Below are 20,667 nucleotides of genomic sequence, written 5' to 3' on the forward strand. Positions count from 1 at the left end.
ACCTATTCCTGATTCCTACGGAAACCATTCCTTTCCTACAGAAACTGTTCCCAATTCCCTGCAGGAACCATTCCTGATTCCCACAAAAACCATTCCTCTTTCCTACAGAAAGTGTTCCCAGTTCCCTGCAGAAACCATTCCTGATTCCTACAGAAACTTTTCCTCTTTCCTACAGAAACTGTTCCCAATTCCCTGCAGAACCCATTCCTGTTTCCCTGTAGAACCCATTCCTGTTTCCTACAGAAACCATTCCCAATTTCCTGCAGAAACCAAGACCCCATTCCCTGCCCTGCTCTTGCTCCACAGCCTGGTTGTTGTTGCCCTCAAGTGGCAACAACCTTCACCCTGAGCTGCTTCTCCTCCTTCCCTTCCCTCCCCGGAGCTCCAGGCTCCTCTCCATCCTACTGTGCCTCCTCTTCCTCCTCAGCCCAATCCCAGCAGATCCAGGTCCCTCTGGACGCTCCCACCACACCTGGGATCCCATGGAAAGGACCCCACCCCTTGGACCAGCACCCTGCTGCCGACACACCCCCTTCCCAAAACAAGCCTCCCCAAGAGCCACGTCGCGATTCCAGGGATTTGGGAACAGGGCCAAATCTCCCTCAGCCACTCAACCCTCCTCCCTACCCCAAAATCCCCCCAAAGAGCATCACCCCCTTTTCCTCCAGCACATCAGCTGCTCCCACATCCCAATCCCCTCCAGCTACTCCAGCCCCGCAGCAGCTCCGGGGCCAAAATCACCAATTCCACCTTTCCAGCCCCGTTTCCCAGCGGGAAGGGCTGGGAACCCAACACCTCACGGCACCAAAAACCCCCAGAGCAAAACCCCTGGGGCCTCCAGTCTCCCATAGAAAAATAAGCCCGATTTCCTTTATATATATATATATGAGTGTGCAGGTGTCTATATATATATATATATATAAGCTGGGGGCTGGGGGGCTATAACGTGGTCTCACTGCCCATGTCCCGCGGGGCCTTCTCCGTGTCCGTGTCCTCGTAATCCGACTCCATCTCGATCTTCACCTGGGGCACGGCACAGATCGGGCTCCGGGAGTAGTTAAAGGCAGGAGAGGATGGGCAGGAAATCTTCAGGTGGAGGGTTATACTGGGAATGAGGAGGAGAGATGGGAATCAGCAGCTGGCTGTGGGATCCCCCATCCCAAAACCACCCCGAGACCCTCAGGAAACACTGGGGGTGATGGGCAGGAAATCTTGAGGGGAAGGGGAATATGAGGAGGAGAGAGGGGAGTCAACAGCCAAACCCGTCAGAAGGCTGGATGCATGGAGATTTTGGAGACAAAGTATTGGATGCATGGAAATTTTGGAGTCAAAATGTTGGATGCACAGAAATTCTGGAGTCAAAATATTGGATCCATGGAAATTTTGGAGTCAAAATGTTTGGTGCACGGAAATTTTGGAGTCAAAATGTTTGGTGCACGGAAATTTTGGAGTCAAAATATTGGATACATGGAAATTTTGGAGTCAAAATGTTGGAGGCACAGAAATTCTGAAGTAAAAGTATTGGATGCACAGATATTTTGGAGTCAAAGTACTGGACTCATGGATACTGTGGAGTCAAAATGTTGGATGAACAGGAATTTTGGAATCAAAATGTTTGGTGAACAGAAATTTTGGAGTCAAAGTATTGGATCCATGGAAATTTTGGAGTTAAAATGTTGGATGCACAGAAATTCTGAAGTCAAAATGTTGGATCCATGGAAATTTTGGAGTCAAAACGTTGGATGCACAGAAATTCCAAAGTCAAAGTGTTTGATGCTCAGATATTTTGGAGTCAAAGTACTGGATGCATGGATACTGTGGAGTCAAAATGTTGGATGAACAGGAATTTTGGAGTCAAAATGTTTGATGCACGAAAATTTTGGAGTCAAAGTATTGGATACACGGAAATTTTGCAGTCAAAATGTTGGTTTGGGGTCAAAATGTTGGATGCACAGATATTGTGGAAGTCAAAATGCTGGATGCATGGAAATTTGGAGCCATAATATTGAAACTTTGGAGGCAAAATATTGGATACACAGATACTTTAGAGTCAAAATGTTGGATTCACAGAAATTTTGGATTCAAAGTATTGAATGCATGGAAATTTTGGAGTCAAATTGTTGGATGTGTGGATACCGTGTGTGAAATTATTGGATGCACAGAAATTCTGGAGAAAAAATAGTGGATTCACAGAAATTTTGGAGCCAAAATGTTGGATCCCTTGAAATTTTGGAGGCAAAATGCATCCCAAAACTACCCTGGGACCCTCAGGAAAACACTCCGCATGGTGCCACTGCCAATAAATTAATTAAAACTGATGTTTTGCCTTTTATCTGCACAGAATAACCCCAAATTTCAGGATTTGGAGACACCCCTATCCTAAAAATCCCTGTGATTGTTGCTCAGCAGTGTTTTTATGGCTCCAAACCCTCTCCCCACAACCTGTTTGGCAACGAAACCACCCCAAATCCAGAGGGATGGTGTGGAAATAAACCTGGATGTTTGGGAAGTGCTCAAGGGTGGTGCCAGCTGGCTGGAGAAGGTGATGCCCAGCCAGGAGCAGTGGTGGGTTATCCCAAAAATGTCCCCCCCGGGGATGGGGGAGAGGGTGGGGGACCCCTTTTGGGGCTGTTTACCTGCGATCCATGTCTGAACCATTCGGGGAGGAATCAGAACGCAAAGCTCCAGGTGGAGGCCCTCTTTCCTGGGGGGACACGGAGGTGAAACATTCCCCAGGTGAGGCAGAATCTCCCCCACCCCCCAAAAAAAACCAAACCAAAACCCCCCCTCACCCCCAACTCCAACCTGCCACCAGGTCCTGCATCTTCTGGGCGGTGGGAGCAGGAGAAAAGCTCCTGGGAAATGCTGATTTTTGGGGCTGATTAGAGGAAGACAAGGCCCTGCAAGCCCTGCCAAGAGCCATGTGAGGGCCCAGTTAGTGAATTAGCCAGTCCAAACTTGCTGGAGTCGTGATGCAACCTGGAACAAACCCACCCCAAATTTATCCTGCGCGGTTTTGGTCACTCCCGTTGGGAAGGTTGAGCCAAATGGAACAAATCTGGGGAATTCCAACACAAGCTCTGCACCCCCTGCTTTGGGGGGCTGCAAACATTCCCAAATGTATATATATATGTTTTTAGAATCCCCATTGTGGGGGATGAAACCCAGGAGAGTCCTGGCTTTTGTTGAGATTTAGGGAAATCTTAGTGGTCCCCTGGTCTTGGGGTCAGAGATGCTCTTGAAGATCCCGCTCTCCCCTCCTTGATTTTAGCCCTGCTCCTGGGGAGCAGGAGCAGGAGGGATCCAGGGTGCATCTTCCAGCAGGATTAGTGCCATGGGAAGCCGAGTGGGTGCTGTGGAGGGGGTTAGGAAGCAGCAGGGAAGGCGGGAGAGGCTCCTGAGCCCGTTACTTACGGCTGAGGCAATGGGGGCCCCCGTTTCGGGGCTGTGCTGGGAGGGGCTCCATGGGGATCTTAATGAATGAGGGAGGTGGGAACTGGGGAAAAAATGGGGAAATTCGGTGAAAGCAGTGCTTGGGTGGGCTCTGAGACCACCTGGAGCACCCACAGGCACCCAAAACCTGGAGAGGTGGGTGCAGGAGGAGAAGGATTTGCTTTCATCATCCCAAATCCCCTGGCAGGGTCTGCAGCAGGAGGCTCTGCCCTGAGAAGGTGATGCCTTAAAATACATATTATGTTGATTTCAGTGTAGCTTTTTAGCACTTTTGGAACAGAAACTTTCTAAGCACCTTTGGTATGAGATTCCCGAAATGCTGTTTAATATTTCTTGTCAAGGATTCCAACAGGTAAAAGACTTTTAGTGAGGTAAAGAACATTTTTTTTTCCTGTAGAAAATGTTCTTAGAATAAGACATAACAGGCCCACTGCTTGATATAACCAGGTCCAAACTATTCAGAGGACCCAGAAGCCTTGAAACTGTTCCAAGAAGGACAAAAGATGACGATGAAGAGGAGGATGAGGAGGAAGGAGGGGTCTTTTGGACCTCCAACTGAAATTTGGGAGGTGTGTCGAGGGTGCTACTGTGGGAGGGGTGGTTTTGGAGGTGAGTCTAACAGTATCAGGTTTGAATTATTAACTTGATTAATTAATTAGGCAACTAAATAAAAGCAAGAGGCTTTTGGACCTCTGCATGCAGGCTTTGGAAGAAAATAGATTCTTGTGCATCTGACATCATCATCATAAAAGGAATTGCTGCTTCCTGAAGCTCACAAATTGAGTCTGGTTTTTTTTTTTTTTAAGAGCCAATTTTAGGGTGATATATTTGGCCTGGAATCCAGGCACAGAATCCAAACAATCCAAACTGGTTCACTGAGCTATCCCTGGTGCCAAGAGGCTGCTTTTAGTGTTGAACTGGGCTAAAACCAGCAAAACTTCAAACACATCTCCTGCTTTTTGGAGCAGGACTTGGCAGATGAGCTGCTGACTGACCTGCAGTCAATTATTTTATAACTCTAAAAGCCCAGTCCAACCTTCACAGGGCAGATTCTTCCACAGACATTCCTGGAGTGTGTGGAGCTTCTCCCATGACCTCTTCATGGTCACTCTCCAGGGGTTCTGTGAGAGATCTGTCCATGATCTATGAGTTCCATCAATCTCTACTTAATGATTGTTTCTTTTTGCCAGCTTTGACAAAATTGTTGTGATATAATTGCTTTGCACTGTACTACTTTATGCTATATTACACCCTACCAGTAGTTTTTAGCTTTCACACTGTATAGTACCTAATTCTGATTAAGGTCTTTCATCTGTTCATTCATCAGAATAAAGAATTAATTTTATATAAATATGTCTGATTTGTCTTCACTAAAATCCGTGGGACAGAAGTGGTTCAATCACACTTCTATAATTCCTTAAATTTAAGCAGTTGACATAATCCAAGGCTAAGATTGGATCCAGCCACCCCCAGGCTCCTCTGGGAGAAGGAGTTTGGAATGCAAGGGAGTCCTGGGAGGTTTGGGGGTCTATGGGGGGTGTTGGGGGTCCTTTCTGCACCTCAAGAGGCTTCTCTAATGAACTTTGTCTCAGCTTTCCACTCCCCTCCGACGGGTTGAACAGGTTAAGGATGCTTTGCCACCACACAATGGGTTCTGTACCCTCAGCTGTGGGATTTGAGCTCTTCTCTCTTTTTTTGCCATGATTTTCCAGCTTTCAGGGCAGTCTGAGCATTCCCTGGAGCCTCCTGCCAGCCCCTAAATGTCACTGAAACCCCCCCAGTCAGCCTGTTGGATCTCTGCAGTGAAACACTTCAGCAGTCACAGATCTTCATCCCAAACCCACCAACCTGGAAGTTTCAGTGGGACCTTCCCCTCCCACTGGTCTGGAATGTCCCCACTGTCCACAGGAGCCCCTCACCCACCTCCTCGTCACTGCTGCTGTCTCCTTTATTGCCTTTTTTCTTCTTCTTCTTGTCATCCTCTTTCTTCTTCTCCTTCTCGGGGATGATGTTGTCGATCCAGGCCAGGTCGTGTTGGGAGAAAACAAAATCCAGCAGCCTCCTGACCAGGATCAGGGCTAAAATCTGTGAGGGCAGAGAAACGAGAGTGGAATCCCAGAATCACAGAGTCAACCAGGTTGGAAAAGACCTCTGAGATCATCGAGTCCAACCCTTGACCCAACCCCACCTTGTCCCCCCCACCATGGCACTGATGCCACATCCAGGCTCTGCTTAAACCCCTCCAGGGACGGGGACTCCCCCCCCTCCCTGGGCAGCCCATTCCAAGGGCTGATCCCTCTCTCTGGGAAGAACTTCTCCCCCATGGCCAACCCAAACCTGCCCTGGGGCAGCTCCAGGCTGTGCCCTCTTGTCCTACTGCTGGTTCCTGGCAGCAGAGCCCGACCCCCCCCGGCTCCCCCCTCCTGGCAGGGAGCTGCAGAGAGTGAGAAGGTCTCCCCTGAGCCTCCTCCTCTCCAGGCTGAGCCCCCCCAGCTCCCTCAGCTGCTCCTCCCAGCACTTGTGCTCCACACCCTTCCCCAGCCTCGTTGCCCTTCTCTGCACCTGCTCCAGCCCCTCACCATCCTTCCCAAACTGAGGGCCCAGAGCTGGGCCCAGCACTCCAGGGGTGGCCTCCCCAGTGCCCAGGGCAGGGGCACAATCCCTGCCCTGCTCCTGCTGCCACACTATTCCTGAGCCAGGCCAGGCTCCATTGGCCTCTTGCCCCCCTGGGCCCCCCTGGCTCCTGTTCAGCTGCTGTCAGTCAGTCCCCCCAGGGCCCTTTCTGTCCCCCCACTCTGGCCCAGCCCGTGGGGCTGCCGGGGGTTGTTGTGGCCAAAGGGCAGGACCCGGCCCTTGGCCTGGTTGAACCTCATCCCCTTGGAATCAGCCCATGGATCCAACCTGTCCAGGTCCCTCTGCAGAGCCCTCCTGCCTTCCAGCAGATCAACATTCCCCTCTGTGAGATGCCCCCCCATGGGAGGGGTGGCCACACTGGCCAGACCATAAACACAGGAGCACAGGGGCTCCATTTTGCCCTTCTCTCCTGGGACCTCCCATCATCCTGTGACCTCTCAGTGGTGGCTGTACAATTTTCTCATTCTAACCTCTTTCTTTACTCCTTCCTTCTTCTCTCAGTCTCTTCCCTTCCTTTCTTTCTTTACTCTTCCCTTAACCTCCCGTGGGTGACAATGATGGGTTGTATTTTACTTCCGTTGTGGTTGTCATGTGCTGGGTGCTTTGGTGGGACCTTCTCCTTGGTCATGTGTTACCCCTATGAACCTTTTCCCAAAATACCTCTTTCCTCCCTAAATTAAAAGAAGTCTCCTGGGAAACGCCTGTAGCACATTCTCTTTGTGGGACTTCAAGGTGTAAAGAACCAAAGGCTCTGCAAGAGTTGTGTGGGAACTCTTGGAGTCTTAAATATAAGTAGAACTCCTGGGCAGCTCCTGGCTTGGACCCAGGGCTCCACACCCCCAGCCTGGGGTCACCTGCACATTTGTGATGGAAGATCTGCGGGAGCACCTCTCACCCCGAGACCCGGGGGGTCACCAAAATCCCCTTAAATCCCAAAAATCTCAGTCCAAACCAGGCTGGAGTTACCATGACGGGGAAGATGATGGCGGCCACGGTGGATTTAAGGATCCAGAGCACGGCCAGGCAGATGATCTGCACCAGGGTGAAGAGGTGGATGCGCCGCAGGGGGACGTGCCGCAGGAACACGTAGTCGGGCTGGTGCTTGGCCGGCATGAGGAAGAGCTTGCACCGATCCCAGAACTGCCAGGGCAGGAAGATCCCTGTTAATCCTCACCCCCATCCCGGGAAAACCCTATTTGAGGCCCCAGATTGGGGATTTTTTTTTTTTTTTTTTTTGGGTGTTTCTCAGAGGGTTTTGCTGTTGCAAAGTATTGGGTGCATGGAAATTTTGGGGTCAAAATGTGGGATGTGTGGAAATTTTGGGGTTGAAATGTTGGATGCCCAGATATTTTGGAGTCAGAATACTTGATGCAAGGAAATTTTGGAGGTGAAATATTGGATATGTGGATATTGTAGAGTCAAAAATTCGAACGCGCAGAAATTTTGGAGGCGAAATTTTGGGAGCAAGGAAATTTTGGAGACAAATTTTGGATGCGCAGGATTTTGGAATCAAAATATTGGACACACAGAAAGCTTGGAGTCAAATATTGGGTGTATGGATATTGTGGAGCCAAAATATTGGAGGTACGGAAATTTTGGAATCAAAATGTTGAATGCCCAGAAATTTTGAAGCCAACATTCTGGATGCATGGAAATTCTGGAGGCAAATTTTTGAAGCACAGAAATTTTGGTGTAAAAATATCGGATGCAAGGAAATTTTGGAGGTAAAATATTGGATATGTGGATATTGTAGAGTCAAAAATTTAGATGCACAGAAATTTTGGAGGCAAAATTCTGGATGCACAGAAATTTTGGTGTAAAAATATCGGATGCAAAGAAATTTTGGAGGCAAAATATTGGATGTAAGGAAATTTTGGAGGCAAATTTTGGGTGCGCAGGATTTTGGAATCAAAATATTGGACACACAGAAAGTTTGGAGTCAAATATTGGGTGCATGGATATTGTGGAACCAAAATATTGGAGGCGTGGAAATTTTGGAATCAAAATGTTGGATGCCCAGAAATTTTGGAGTCAAAATTCTGGATGCACAGAAATTTTGGAGGCAAAATGGTGGATGTGTGGAAATTTTGGAGGCAAATTTTTGAAGCACAGAAATTTTGGTGTAAAAATATCGGATGCAAGGAAATTTTGGAGGTAAAATATTGGATACGTGGATATTGTAGAGTCAAAAATTTGGACACACAGAAATTTTGGAGGCAAAATTCTGGATGCACGGAAATTTTGGTGTAAAAATATTGGATGCAAAGAAATTTTGGAGACAAATTTTGGATGCGCAGGATTTTGGAATCAAAATATTGGACACACAGAAAGTTTGGAGTCAAATACTGGGTGTATGGATATTGTGGAGCCAAAATATTGGAGGTGTGGAAATTTTGGAATCAAAATGTTGAATGCCCAGAAATTTTGAAGCCAACATTCTGGATGCATGGAAATTCTGGAGGCAAATTTTTGAAGCACAGAAATTTTGATGTAAAAATATCGGATGCAAGGAAATTTTGGAGGTAAAATATTGGATATGTGGATATTGTAGAGTCAAAAATTTAGATGCACAGAAATTTTGGTGTGAAAATATCGGATGCAAAGAAATTTTGGAGGCAAAATATTGGACGTAAGGAAATTTTGGAGGCAAATTTTGGATGCGCAGGATTTTGGAATCAAAATATTGGACACACAGAAAGCTTGGAGTCAAATATTGGGTGTATGGATATTGTGGAGCCAAAATATTGGAGGTACGGAAATTTTGGAATCGAAATGTTGAATACCCAGAAATTTTGAAGCCAAAATTCTGGATGTATGGAAATTTTGGAGGCAAATTTTTGAAGCACAGAAATGTTGGTGTAAAAATATCGGATGCAAGGAAATTTTGGACTCAAAATTTTGCATGCATGGAAATTTTGGAGTCAGAATGTTGGATGTACGGACATTTTGGAATCAAAATGTTGGATGAACAGAAATTTGGGGTAAAAATATTGGATGCAAGGAAATTTTGGAGGCAAATTTTGGATGCGCAGAAATTTTGGAGTCAAAGTATTGGACATATGGAAAGTTAGGAGTCAAAATATTGGATGCATGGATATTGTGAAGCAAAATGCTGGAAGCATGGAAATTTTGGAATCAAATATTGGACACACAGAAAGTTTGGAGTCAAATATTGGGTGTATGGATATTGCAGAGCCAAAATATTGGAGGTGTGGAAATTTCGGAATCAAAATGTTGGATGCCCAGAAATTTTGGAGTCGAAATCCTCCTTTTCCACCCAGTTCATGGTTGTTGAGGAGGAAGAGAAGGAGAAGGAAGAGGAGGAGGAGGAGGAGGAGGAGGAGGAGGAGGAGGAGGAGGAGGGGAGGAGGAGATCTCACCTGGATGCCGTTCAGTGATGCCACCCCCATGTACAGGAAGACACCGTAGAGCACTGGCATGGGAATGTACTGGGAACACGAAAAAAACATGGAACTCAGCCCCGGGAAAGCAGTAGCTCATTCCTAGGGACAAGGACCAACTCAGGGGGTCATGAGGAGGGGGGAAAATCCAGCTTTTCCTTGGATATCTGAAGGGAGGGAGCTGGGATGTGGCAATGGGAATGTTCTACCTTTGGGCAAAATCCACCTTTTTGCAGGGAGGGAACTGGGATGTGGGAGTGGGAATGTTTTGACTCCAGGACTGGGGCCATGGGGAGGGGGAAAAATCCAGCTTTTTCTGGACATTTGCAGGGATGTGGGAATGGGAATGTTCTACCTTTAGGATAGAGGCCATGGGAAGGGAGAAAAATCCAGCTTTTTCTGGACATTTGCAGGGAGGGAGTGGGGATGTGGGAATGAGAATGTTTTACCTTTGAGATGGGGGCCATGGGGAAGGGGCAGAATCCAGCTTTTCCTGGACATTTCCAGGGATGTGGGAATGGGAATGTTTTATCTCCAGGGTGGGGCCATGGTAGGGGGCAGAATTCAGCTTTTCCTGGACATTTGCAGGGATGTGAGAATGGGAGTGTTCTACCTCCAGGATGGGGTCCATGGGGAGGGGGAAGAATCCAGTTTTTTCTTTAGGGAGGGAGATGGAAATGGGAATGTTTTACCTTCCAGATGGGAGCCATGGGGAGGGAGCTGGGATGTGGGAACAGGAATGTTTTACCTCCAGGATGGGGGCCATGGGAGGGGGCAGAGTCCTTTTTTTCTTGCAGGGAGGGAACAGAGACGTGGGAACAGGAATGTTTTACCTTCAGGATGGGGGCCAGGAAGACCGAAATCCCCGTGAGCACGAAGACGATGATCCCGGTCACCCTCTGCTCCCTGGAACGGTGGGAGGAGCGGGATGAGCCGGCTGTGGTTGGGTTCCCCCCCCCATCCCCCGCCCGAGGAAGGGGAGGGCCGAGCCTTCCTCACCTGACCCCCAGGAACTGCGGCTGCTCCCCGGGCGCGCTGGTCTCCGTCTCCATCTTCAGGCTGTCGATGTGGGCGATGGAGATCACGGTGGCGGCCACGTACCAGGGCAGCCCCATGAAGGAGCACACGGCCATCAGGATGCCCACCCAGAACAGGTCCAGGTGGTAACCCGCTGCTTTCTGCAACACAGCACACCCAGGGGGTCGGGGGATCTTCCTGTGGTCGCCCCAGAGCCCGCCAAGGTGGGGTGTCCCCCCACGTGCACTCCCCCTAAAGGGTTGTGCAGTGCCACGGGGCACCCTGAGTGGCCTTGAGGCACCTACAGCACCCTCACGCACCACATGCTGCTGGGGGCACCTGGCATCACCCCACATCACCCCACATCACCCTGGGGCACCCCACATTGACATGGTGCATCCTGAATCACCCCACATAACCCCATATCACCCTGAGGCACCCCACATGGCCAGGGGGCACCTGGCATCAACCCGCATCACCCTGGAGCACCCCACATCAACGTGGGGCACCTGGCATCACACCACATCACCCCACATCACCCTGAAGCACCCCACATTGACGTGGGGCATCCTGAATCACCCCACATCACCCTATATCACCCTGGGGCACCCCACATTGTTATAGTGCACCCAGAATGGCCATGGTGAACCCCACATCACCCTGGAGCACTCCACATCGACATGGTACATTCTGCATCACCCTACATCACCTCACATCACTCTGGTGCACCCCACATTGCTCTGCACCACCCTGGCACACCCACCATTGTTGTGGTGCACCCCACATCATCCTCATGCACCACACACTGCCATGGGGCACCTGACCTCACCCCACATCACCCTGAAGCATCCTGAGACAGCTGCAGAACACCCTGCAGCATCTTCCTGCACCCCACATCACCCTGATGCACCCACATTGCCATGGACATCCTGCATCCCCCTGAAGCCCCCTGCATTGCTCTCACACACCCCATATCACCCTCCTGCACCCCGCAGTGCCATGGTGCACCCTGCACCACCCCACATCATCCTGCAGCACCCCACACGCTCCTGAAGCACCCTGCATCTCCCTGTACCACCCATCATTGCTGTGGTGCACCCCACATCCCACTGATGCACCCCCCCACCACAGTGCACCCAGCACCACCCTACATCCCCCTAAAGCACACTGGTACTGCTGCAGAGCACCCTGCAGCACCCTGATGCCCACCACATTGCCACAGTGCACCTCCTGGCACACCCCACATCACACTGGTGCACCCCATGTCGTCAAAGGACACCCAGCACTGCCATGGGGCACCCCACATCACCCTCATGCATCCTGAGACAGCTGCAGAGCACCTCGTAGCACCCTCATGCACCCCACATTGCCTTGGTGCACCCAGTACCACCATGGCACACCCCAAATTGCCACAGTGCCCCTTGTGTCACCCCACATCATCCCAAAACACCCCACATCACCTTGCAGGACCCCCACATTGCCGTGGGGCACCCTGCATCCCCCCCAGTGCACCCTGGTGCACCCATCACTGCTGAAGTGCATCCCACACTGCACCCCACATGACCACAGTGCACCCAGCACTGCCATGCTGCACCCTGCAGCCCACTGAAGCACCCCACACCTCTCTGAAGCCCCTGTGATGCTCTCATATACCCTGCATGACCCTCCTGCACCCCACATCACTCCACATCACCCTGCATCACCCCTTATCACCACGGTGCATCCCACATCACCCCACATCACCCCACATCACCACTCTACACCCCTCTGTATCCCCCTGCCCTGCTGCCCCCTGTATCAACCCACTGCACCCCATTACCTACAGTATAACATGCCTTTAGCCCCCCAGAGGGTTTGTCACCCCAAAATTGCAGTTTGCCAAGGGAAGGGGGATCCCCTGCCCTGTAGGATGTGCTGAGCCAGGGCAAACCCCACAGAATCCCAGAATGTGCTGAGCTGGGAGAGACTCACAAGGACCATCAGTCCAACCCTCAGCCCTGCACAGGCCCAGCCCTAAGAGGATCATCCCAACCCTCCTGGAGCTCTGGCAGCCTTGGGGCTGTGCCCACTGCCCTGGGGAGCCTGGGCAGTGCCCAACCACCCTCTGGGGGAAGAACCTTTTCCTGGGATCCAACCTGACCCTGCCCTGGCACAGCTCCACCCATTCCCTGGATGCTGTCCCTGGTCCCCCCAGAGCAGAGCTCAGTCCCTGCCCCTCCTCTGCCCCTCCCCATGGAGTTGGAACTGCAGTGAAGTCTCCCCTCAGTCTCCTCTGCTCCAGCTGAACACACCAAGTGCCCTCAGTGTCCTCACGTGGCTTCCAATCAAGGTCCTTTCCCATCTTCACTCCCCTGACCTGCAGCAGCCCCCCCAAGCCCCCAAAGTCGAGTGCTCAGGGGGTGCCCAGGCCCAGGTCCCGGCTCACCCGCAGCTTGTGCTCCTTCCTGTTGACGATGACGGCCGTGATCTGCTGGTCCATGAAGATGAGGATGGTGACCAGGAGGGCAGGGAGGGCACTGGCCAGGTAAACCCACCAGGGGTTCTTCCCAAAGGGGAACACGAACCACCCTCGGTCCACACGGGTGGGCTGGGAGAGAACAGAGGGGGGTTGGACCAGACGGGGACAAACCAGAGTGGGACAAACCACTGACATTTTGGGAAGCCCCACATCACCCCACCACCCATCCCAGATCCATCCCTGAATCCGCCTTTGCACCCAAACCGCCCCCAGCACCCCCATCAACACCAAATTCTGCCCTTGGGACTCCCCACATCACCCACAGCAAACCCCTGGATGGGGGAAGAGAAATTGGGGAAGAGAAATTCTTCTGAAATGAGGTTTCCTTGCCTTTTTTTTTTTACCTTAAAATCAGTAGGCACTTGGAGCTTTGGGGTGTTGAGTCCAAACAGTACATCCAGCCCCACAAACATTAGTATGGACATAAAGATAGAGAAATCACTAATGAGTTTACGGAGCTGCCGGGAGGGAGAGAGAGAGAAAAGGGAGGAAAAACAACAAGAAAGGGGAGGAAAGAAAGCCACAGAATTAGAATATTCCTTAGAAAAGACAAAGCAGCTTTTAAGAAGATGCCAGGACACTGCAGGAGATGTGTTTTTCCCTAAAAATTAGTGAGGAGCTGGAAAGAGAGTGTGGAAGAGGTGAGGGGTCTCCCCGTTTTGGCCAAACCTTGATGATATTGGGAATGTGGAGTTTGGGGGTGTCCAGTCCAAAACAGGCATCCACTCCACAGAAAATCAGGATGGAGAAGACATTGGAAAAATCAGCAATGAAAGCCCTGACCTGGAGGCAAGACAGGGAAATGGGGGTGGAAAGGGTAATTAATGGGATGGAGAGGAAAATGAATGGGATGGAGGAGTTTGCTCCTGCTTTGGGGTCTTTCCCTGGGGTTTTCCAACTCCACTCATGCAGGGATAACCCACAAAACTCCAGGTTTTTCTCCCCTTTCATCACAAGGGTTATTCAGCATGTGAGAGCCAAGTTATAGAATCATGGAATCATGGAATGGTTTAGATTGGATGGGATATTAAAGATCATCCAGTCCCAGCCCCTGCCGTGGGCAGGGACAACTTCCGTAGCCCAGGTTGCTCCAAGCCCTGTCCAACCTGGGCTTGGACACTTCCAGGGATGGGGCAGCCACAGCTTCTCTGGGAATTCCATCCCAGCCCCTCATCACCCTCACAGGGGAGAATTCCTTCCCAATATCCCATTGTTTGGGAGTGCACCTGCACTCTCAGCCTGGTGTCGACCCCTTCATTTGTGTCACTAATGAAGTTCTGAAATCATTCTGGTCCCACACGGACACCACTGGTCACTGGTATCCATGGGGACTCTGAGCTGTTGACCACTTCCCTCTGGATGTGACCATCCAACCCATTCCTTATCCTTTATCTTTTAATCTGAAAGACCATTAAAATCTGCCTCCAACGGGAAGGATATTCTGGGGCACTCTTTTGAAGGCTTTACAGAAGTCCATATAACACTGGCTAAAAGCTTGAGGAGATTCCAATTCCTTCCAACACCTCTAAAAACATGGATTTATTTTCCCAGAGTCCCTCACATCCAACAAAAAGACCGACAGCTTCCATTTTATCTCTTTCTTGGAAAAGTGGACGGAAAACCCCCCGTGCTTTCCTTACCTTGGTGGGGAAATAACGGCTGAACTTGAACTTCTTCAGGGTCAAGGTCATGGAGTAGGTCCCGAAGAAGAGGATGAAGGACATGAGGGCCAAGTCGGGCACAAACTTGCAGGATTTTCCCACTAAGCTGCCGCCGTATTTGAGACATTCCTTCTTGCTGAGCTGAGTCCAGTCCAGAGCTGTGAGGTTAATAGCATTGGACTGGGGAGAAAGCCCAAAAAGGTAAAATTAACATCTGATGGAACTGCAGCGTGTGGAGATAGGGGGAATTCCTGACCACGTGGAGCAAAATTAGCGCTTTTAGCAACTTCAGCTTGCAAGGAAAGGGGGATTTCGTGGCCAAACGCCTAAAATTAGTATTTTAAGGAAACCCAGTGTGCAAGGGAAGGGGCATTTCATTGTAAAAAAGGCAAAATTAGCATTTTTAGCAGTTGCAGAATGGAAGGAAAAGGGTAATTTGTGGCCAAACCCCCAAAATTAGTCCTTTAAGTGATTGAAGTGTGCAAGAAAAGGGAGATTTCCTGGTCAAACCCCCCAAATTAAGAATTTAAGTAATCCCAGCATGCAAGGAAAGGGGCATTTCCCAGGGCTGCTGCCACTGGGAGCCCCAAAACCACCGGAAAACCCCAGAGCTGATATGAATTTGGGAAAAAAAAAAGTGAGGATTTGGTGCCGCTGAACCCAAATCAACAGAAACCTGAGTTTCCCTCGCTCCAAACTGGCACGACTCACTCCCTGCGTGCCAAAGTGCCTCAGATCCGCCCTCCCTCGTCCCAAAATTCCCGGTGGGATGAGCAAACCCGCTTACCAGAGAAACGTTAGTGGTGTTCGGTGCCACTGGAGCTGAAGCATCGAACAAGGTCGCGTTGGCTGCGGGAAAGGAGTTTGTTATTGAGGTTTTTGGCTAAAATCGAGCTTTTTTTTGGCATTCAAACCAGCCGGGATCCGGCACGGGAAGCAAAGTGGGGTGGAGGACATCCTCGCAGGGATCGGCATCCCGAGGGCGAGCGCGATTCGGGGAGAACCCCCCCCATTTCTAACCCCGCAGCGACTTCTCCCTGATTAATCCCACGCGGCTTCTCCCGCGGCGGCTTCTCCCTCCAGGGCTGGCGAGGGCCGGGGTATTTTCGGGAGCTTCCCAGCTCCTAAAATTTTCAGGAGCTTCCCAGGGAAGCGGCCGGCAGAGGGGTGTGGAGCATCCCGACACCCGCGGCTTAAAACTGCGGGGGTAAAGACTGAAAAAGCAGCCTGCTATTTTTGGAGAGGCGGCACCCAATCGTTCCCAATTCGCCTCTTTAAATTTGTTTTAGCAGTTTTAAAATAATATTTTAGGGGTGTTTTGATGTCTCTCACTGCAAAAATCCATCTTTTCCAGCCCCCGGCGCCTTCTCTTCCAGGACTAAAAGCGGCTCCGGGATCTTCGGGGGTCGCAGCTCCGCGGCTTCAGGAGCGCCCACGTTGTTTCGGGGTGCCCCAAAGAGGGGTCTGGGGCCGCTCTGCCCTCCCCTCTTCCCTCCGGTCCATCCTCTTCCTGTGCCAAGCGGGAATTTCGGCTGCCCCGGACCTGCCGCTCCATCCCCGGTGCCGAGATTAATGAAGGAGAAGCGATTGCTGGGTTAGAAGCAGAGACCCGGGGGCTGCCAAAACCAGGCTCTGGCAAACCCAGCACTAAAAACATCATTATTATTAATATGATCTTTCCCTCCAGATCCTTTTATTTTTCCAGAAACCGGCCTTATTTGTGCTTTTTACAACTTAAAGGGCAGCACAGCGCTGGCGGTATTTAAGAGAGGACCCTCAAGGGCTCTACACAAACCCTTTTAGCAGAGAGAGAAAAGTAAAATACATGGAAAAAAATAACAACAAAACCCTCACGGGGGAAGAGTATCAAATATTAAAATAGTTTTAATATTTAGAAGGTGATACTCACTTGAGATTGAAATCAGCCCAAATTGATGTGTGCAGCAGAGACAAATATGGGACAAATCAGTTATAATGATCAAAAATCAGAGCTAATTAAAAAAAAAAGGGTGATTAAAAAAAAAAGGATGGAGGGGGGAATAATAAACAGAATTTCTCATTATCTAGAGGAGTGGAAAATCCAATGTGGAAAATCACTGCCTTGGGCAGCGAGGGCGAGGATTGGGTTGCAAAGAGGTTGGAGGTTTTTGGGGTGCAAATGCCTCTTGGTTGCTCGGGATTTTCTTGGGATGAGGGCTTGGAAAAGGGGGAAACCTCCCTGGAGGCTGAAGGCTTCGCCTTCCTCCTGCCTTAGGCCGAGGCAGCGGGTGCTTCCAGCACACACAGGTGGATGGTCACGGCTCCCATCGGGAATTTCAGCTCCTGGAAATTACGCTGAGCCTTCGCCTTCGCCCTTCCCACAGGTCAGGTTTGGGGGGTTCATTTGGAAGAAACTGTGTTGGCTCCGGGTGCTCCTCCAGGTTTTCGAATCCCAAGGGATGGTGTCACTTGGCAGGTGGTGGATGAGTGGAAATTGAGCAAAAATACAAAATTAAACCAAACACACGTTATTGCCATCATGGAGGTCAAATGTCTCCTTGGAATGGTATTGGGAGCATGTTGGGTGGAAAGTCTTGGATGCTTTAATTTCTGGGAAGAGCTTCACCATCACCTTCATTCCTCACCAGTCTTCTCTGTTATTATTTAGACTTTTTAAATCAATTCAGCTCCTCTGAGAGCAGGTGGTCACTGCCCAAAATCTCCACTCCCTTCCAGGTGCTTCCTTCAGGAGCATCTGAGTGGCACAATTCGGATTATGGATCATCCAGGATGTCTATCCAAGAGCAAAACCAAGGGAGCCATTGAAAGACCATCTGCTCAGAGCCCAATGGACTCTCCTTTTTGAAAAGGAGCAGAAAACAGGGGAAAAATCAGTCCATGGGGGTTGGCACACCCAACTGGGACATCCTGGGGTGTCCCAGACACCGGAGAGGACAAAACTACTCCAGGTGTTTTCTGGAGAGTAAGTTCCCATCAACGGCAGGTTGGAATGAATGATCTAAAATGTCTTTTTGTTTCCGTATTTCCTTCTTATCCATCCAGGTCTGGCTGCTCCAGGCTGAGATCCTGACTCTTCAGCACCATTCACTCAGTCCCAGAAAGCACCGAGATGTCCATCCATGGGGGACAAGGCTCTTCTTCCATCTTCAAAGTCACCCTCAGAGGAGGATGAGGACGAGGTGTCTCCACTCAGCACCATTCACTGTGTCCCAGAAAGCACCAACATGTTGATCCATGGGGGACAAGGCGCATCTTCCACCTTCAAAATCACCCTCAGAGGAGGATGACGATGAGTCTCTCCCCTTGGCACCATTTGCTGTGTCCCAGAAGCCACTGACATGTTCATCCACGAGGGATAAGGCTCTTCTTCCACCTTCAGAATCCCCCTCAGAGGAGGAGGGTGAGGACAATGTCCCTCCACCACACGCTGACGAGGTTGTTGCCTCTTCCTACGTCCTTGGCCAGCGATCCGGTGGGATTTATCCACGACAGGACCCTCCCACCCCGTTCCTGTTCCCTGGCCAGCCCCGAGGAGGAGGTGTACTCACCTGGGTCGGGAGCAATGCACTCGCACTTGTACATGGTCACGTAGTCGGGCTTGAAGTCGGAGTTGATGGGGTAGTACTTGAAGGCCCCGATCATCTTCTTGATGGCATCGTAGATGAAGATGAAGCTGATGAGGGTGGAGAAGCCCTCCTCTGTGAAGCGTGTGATGTACTTTATAATGAAGCTGGCATCGGTGGCCACCAGGATAAGGCACTGTAGGGCCGAGTGCAGCCCAATCCAGAGGCGGAATTCCATGTAGTCGATGCCGTTGCCTCTGAAAATTGGGATAAGGAAAGAGCAACACCATGAGACCACGCCGTGGGCTGGAGGACATCTCCCATCCTGGCATGGGTGGTGTGAGAGACTGTAATGTTGTTTAATGCCTTAATCATTGCCAAAATCATGGAAAGACTTTTTGTCAAACTGCAAGGAAGCAACTGTCTGTCTGGGACCACCAAAGCAACCCCCCCTCCCAAACGTGCCTCCTGACCAGAATTTGGAGTGTGAGACTTGAGATGAGACTGTTCTCCAATTATCTCAGGTCCAAGGAGAGGTAAACAGGGCTCAGGGAAGAAGAATGTGTCCGCAAAGAAAGCCGAACTCAGCATGAGGATCAGCCCTAGCTGGGCTCAGTGGGTGGAGGAGAAGGGTTTTGAGTGTGTGACGGTGAAATCTCTCCACACAAAACAGCGTCACTGAGGGGTAACCCCCTCTCCTGCTCCAGGAAGACCACGTGCACACGGGACATTCACGTGAAAGGCAGATGAGAAGGGTCATAAACCATAAAAGACCCCCAAAGCGCCCCCCAGACTCATTTCTGAGGCCTCCCACCACCAGGGGACTGCAGGAGACCCAAGTGAGGCAACAAATCCAGAGCCCGTTGCAAGAGTCTGTAAAGCTTCCCCCCTCCAGGGGAGGTGCTGGGCATCTCCTGAACATAAATTAATCCACTGAGCTTTGTGCCTTGTGGGACCTTTGCCACTGAGAAGACCAGAAGAAGAGGACCATGGGACACTGTCAAGTTCCAAAGAGTGGTGACACATTTTCTATTTGTCATAGGTTTGAAAAGAGATGTTGGAATTTCTTCCCTCCCCCAGCTGTTTCTTCTGGGATGGGGGAATCAGGGAGGGGGTGGTGGGGGACGAGTGGAGCCCACGCGCGGGGCAGCGGGACCGGGGATGGGGGGGTGTCTTCTGCAAGTGTGGCTGGGGGGACACGGCTGGGGGATTTTTGATTCAGAGGTTTTTGGGTTTTGTTGGCTGACCGGAGAGAGCGGGGGAGGGGGACCCGGTTTTGGCGGCCTCCTTTCCTTTTCCTGAGAGGAAATCTTTTTTCCCCACAGGACACCTCGTGGAGAATCATAGAGTCATAGAATCAGCTGGGTTGGAAGGGACCTCTGAGACCATCAAGTCCAACCCTTGATCCAACCCCGCTGTGGTTCCCAGCCCATGGCACTGATGCCACATCCAGTCTCACCTTAAAAACCTCCAGGGATGGAGAATCCACCCCTTCCCTGGGCAGCCCATTCCAAGGGCTGAGCACCCTCTCTGCAAAGAAATTCTTCCTAATCTCCAACCTAACCCTCCCCTGGCACAGCTGAAGCCCGAGCCCTCTTGTCTTGCTGATGGTTGCCTGGGCAAAGAGACCAACCCCCAGCTGGCTCCCCCCTCCTGTCAGGGAGTTGCAGAGAGTGAGGAGGTCTCCCCTGAGCCTCCTCTTCTCCAGGCTGAACAGCCCCAGCTCCCTCAGCCTCTCCTCACAGCACTTGTGCTCCAGTCCCTTCCCCAGCCTCGTTGCTCTTCTCTGGACCTGCTCCAGCCCCTCAATGTCCTTCCTGAGCTGAGGGCCCAGAACTGGACACAGCACTCGAGGTGAGAACGACTGAGAGAGAGAGAGACCGACCCAGCTCAGAGTGAGGTGTTCTGCCTTCGCACTGCCTGGGGGAAAAGGACTCTTTCATTGCTGGCTGTGGGCACAGGGGGCTGCGAGCAGCTGTTGAACTGCCAGGAGAGTTTCCCCTCCTTCCCCCCGCCCCAGGTTGCCGCAGGTTTCTCCCCCCTACCTGGGGAATTGGGACTTTGTTTTTCTCTTCTGAAAGTTTTTGATTGCACCATTTGTTGTTCATTCAGATTTTTGTTAATAAAAGGCTGTTCTTTTTCCTTTTCCACACTTCCATCTGAAGTTTCTTAATTTCTAAGTTGCAATCTTGTTAAACTAAGACACTACTTAATCTCTCTCTGTCTCTCTTTCTTCCCCTCCTTTTCCCCATTTCATTGTATCCATCTCTCTGCCTCACTTTTTACTGTTCAGTAAAATCTGTCCTATTGACTTGGGCACATGGTCTCATTTGCACCTTAATTTGAGCAGAGGCCTCTCTCCAATAATTTCAATAACTGGATCAATAACACCCAGTTGCCCCTGGGATCACCCAGCACCT

At 50.7% G+C, this 20,667-nt stretch overlaps 1 protein-coding gene across 1 annotated transcript in view; it reads right to left on the minus strand.

The window, feature by feature from the left end:
• Positions 1–1,079: 1,079 nt before the first annotated feature.
• The window catches only part of SLC4A5 (solute carrier family 4 member 5), a 37,754-nt gene continuing 18,166 nt past the window's right edge, over positions 1,080–20,667 (minus strand). The window contains exons 13-25 of the mRNA XM_032712636.1: positions 18,233–18,504; positions 15,472–15,533; positions 14,664–14,864; positions 13,693–13,806; positions 12,931–13,092; positions 10,488–10,666; positions 10,322–10,394; positions 9,468–9,536; positions 7,054–7,227; positions 5,377–5,538; positions 3,415–3,496; positions 2,637–2,704; positions 1,080–1,105 (exon numbers count right to left, since the gene is read on the minus strand). Of these exons, the coding sequence (XP_032568527.1) occupies positions 2,670–2,704; positions 3,415–3,496; positions 5,377–5,538; positions 7,054–7,227; positions 9,468–9,536; positions 10,322–10,394; positions 10,488–10,666; positions 12,931–13,092; positions 13,693–13,806; positions 14,664–14,864; positions 15,472–15,533; positions 18,233–18,504 (1,585 nt within the window). The 3' untranslated portion in view covers positions 1,080–1,105; positions 2,637–2,669. The remainder of the gene's footprint in view (positions 1,106–2,636; positions 2,705–3,414; positions 3,497–5,376; positions 5,539–7,053; positions 7,228–9,467; positions 9,537–10,321; positions 10,395–10,487; positions 10,667–12,930; positions 13,093–13,692; positions 13,807–14,663; positions 14,865–15,471; positions 15,534–18,232; positions 18,505–20,667) is intronic.

The sequence above is a fragment of the Chiroxiphia lanceolata genome, chromosome 28, assembly GCF_009829145.1.
Source record: "Chiroxiphia lanceolata isolate bChiLan1 chromosome 28, bChiLan1.pri, whole genome shotgun sequence".
NCBI classification, from domain to species: domain Eukaryota; kingdom Metazoa; phylum Chordata; class Aves; order Passeriformes; family Pipridae; genus Chiroxiphia; species Chiroxiphia lanceolata.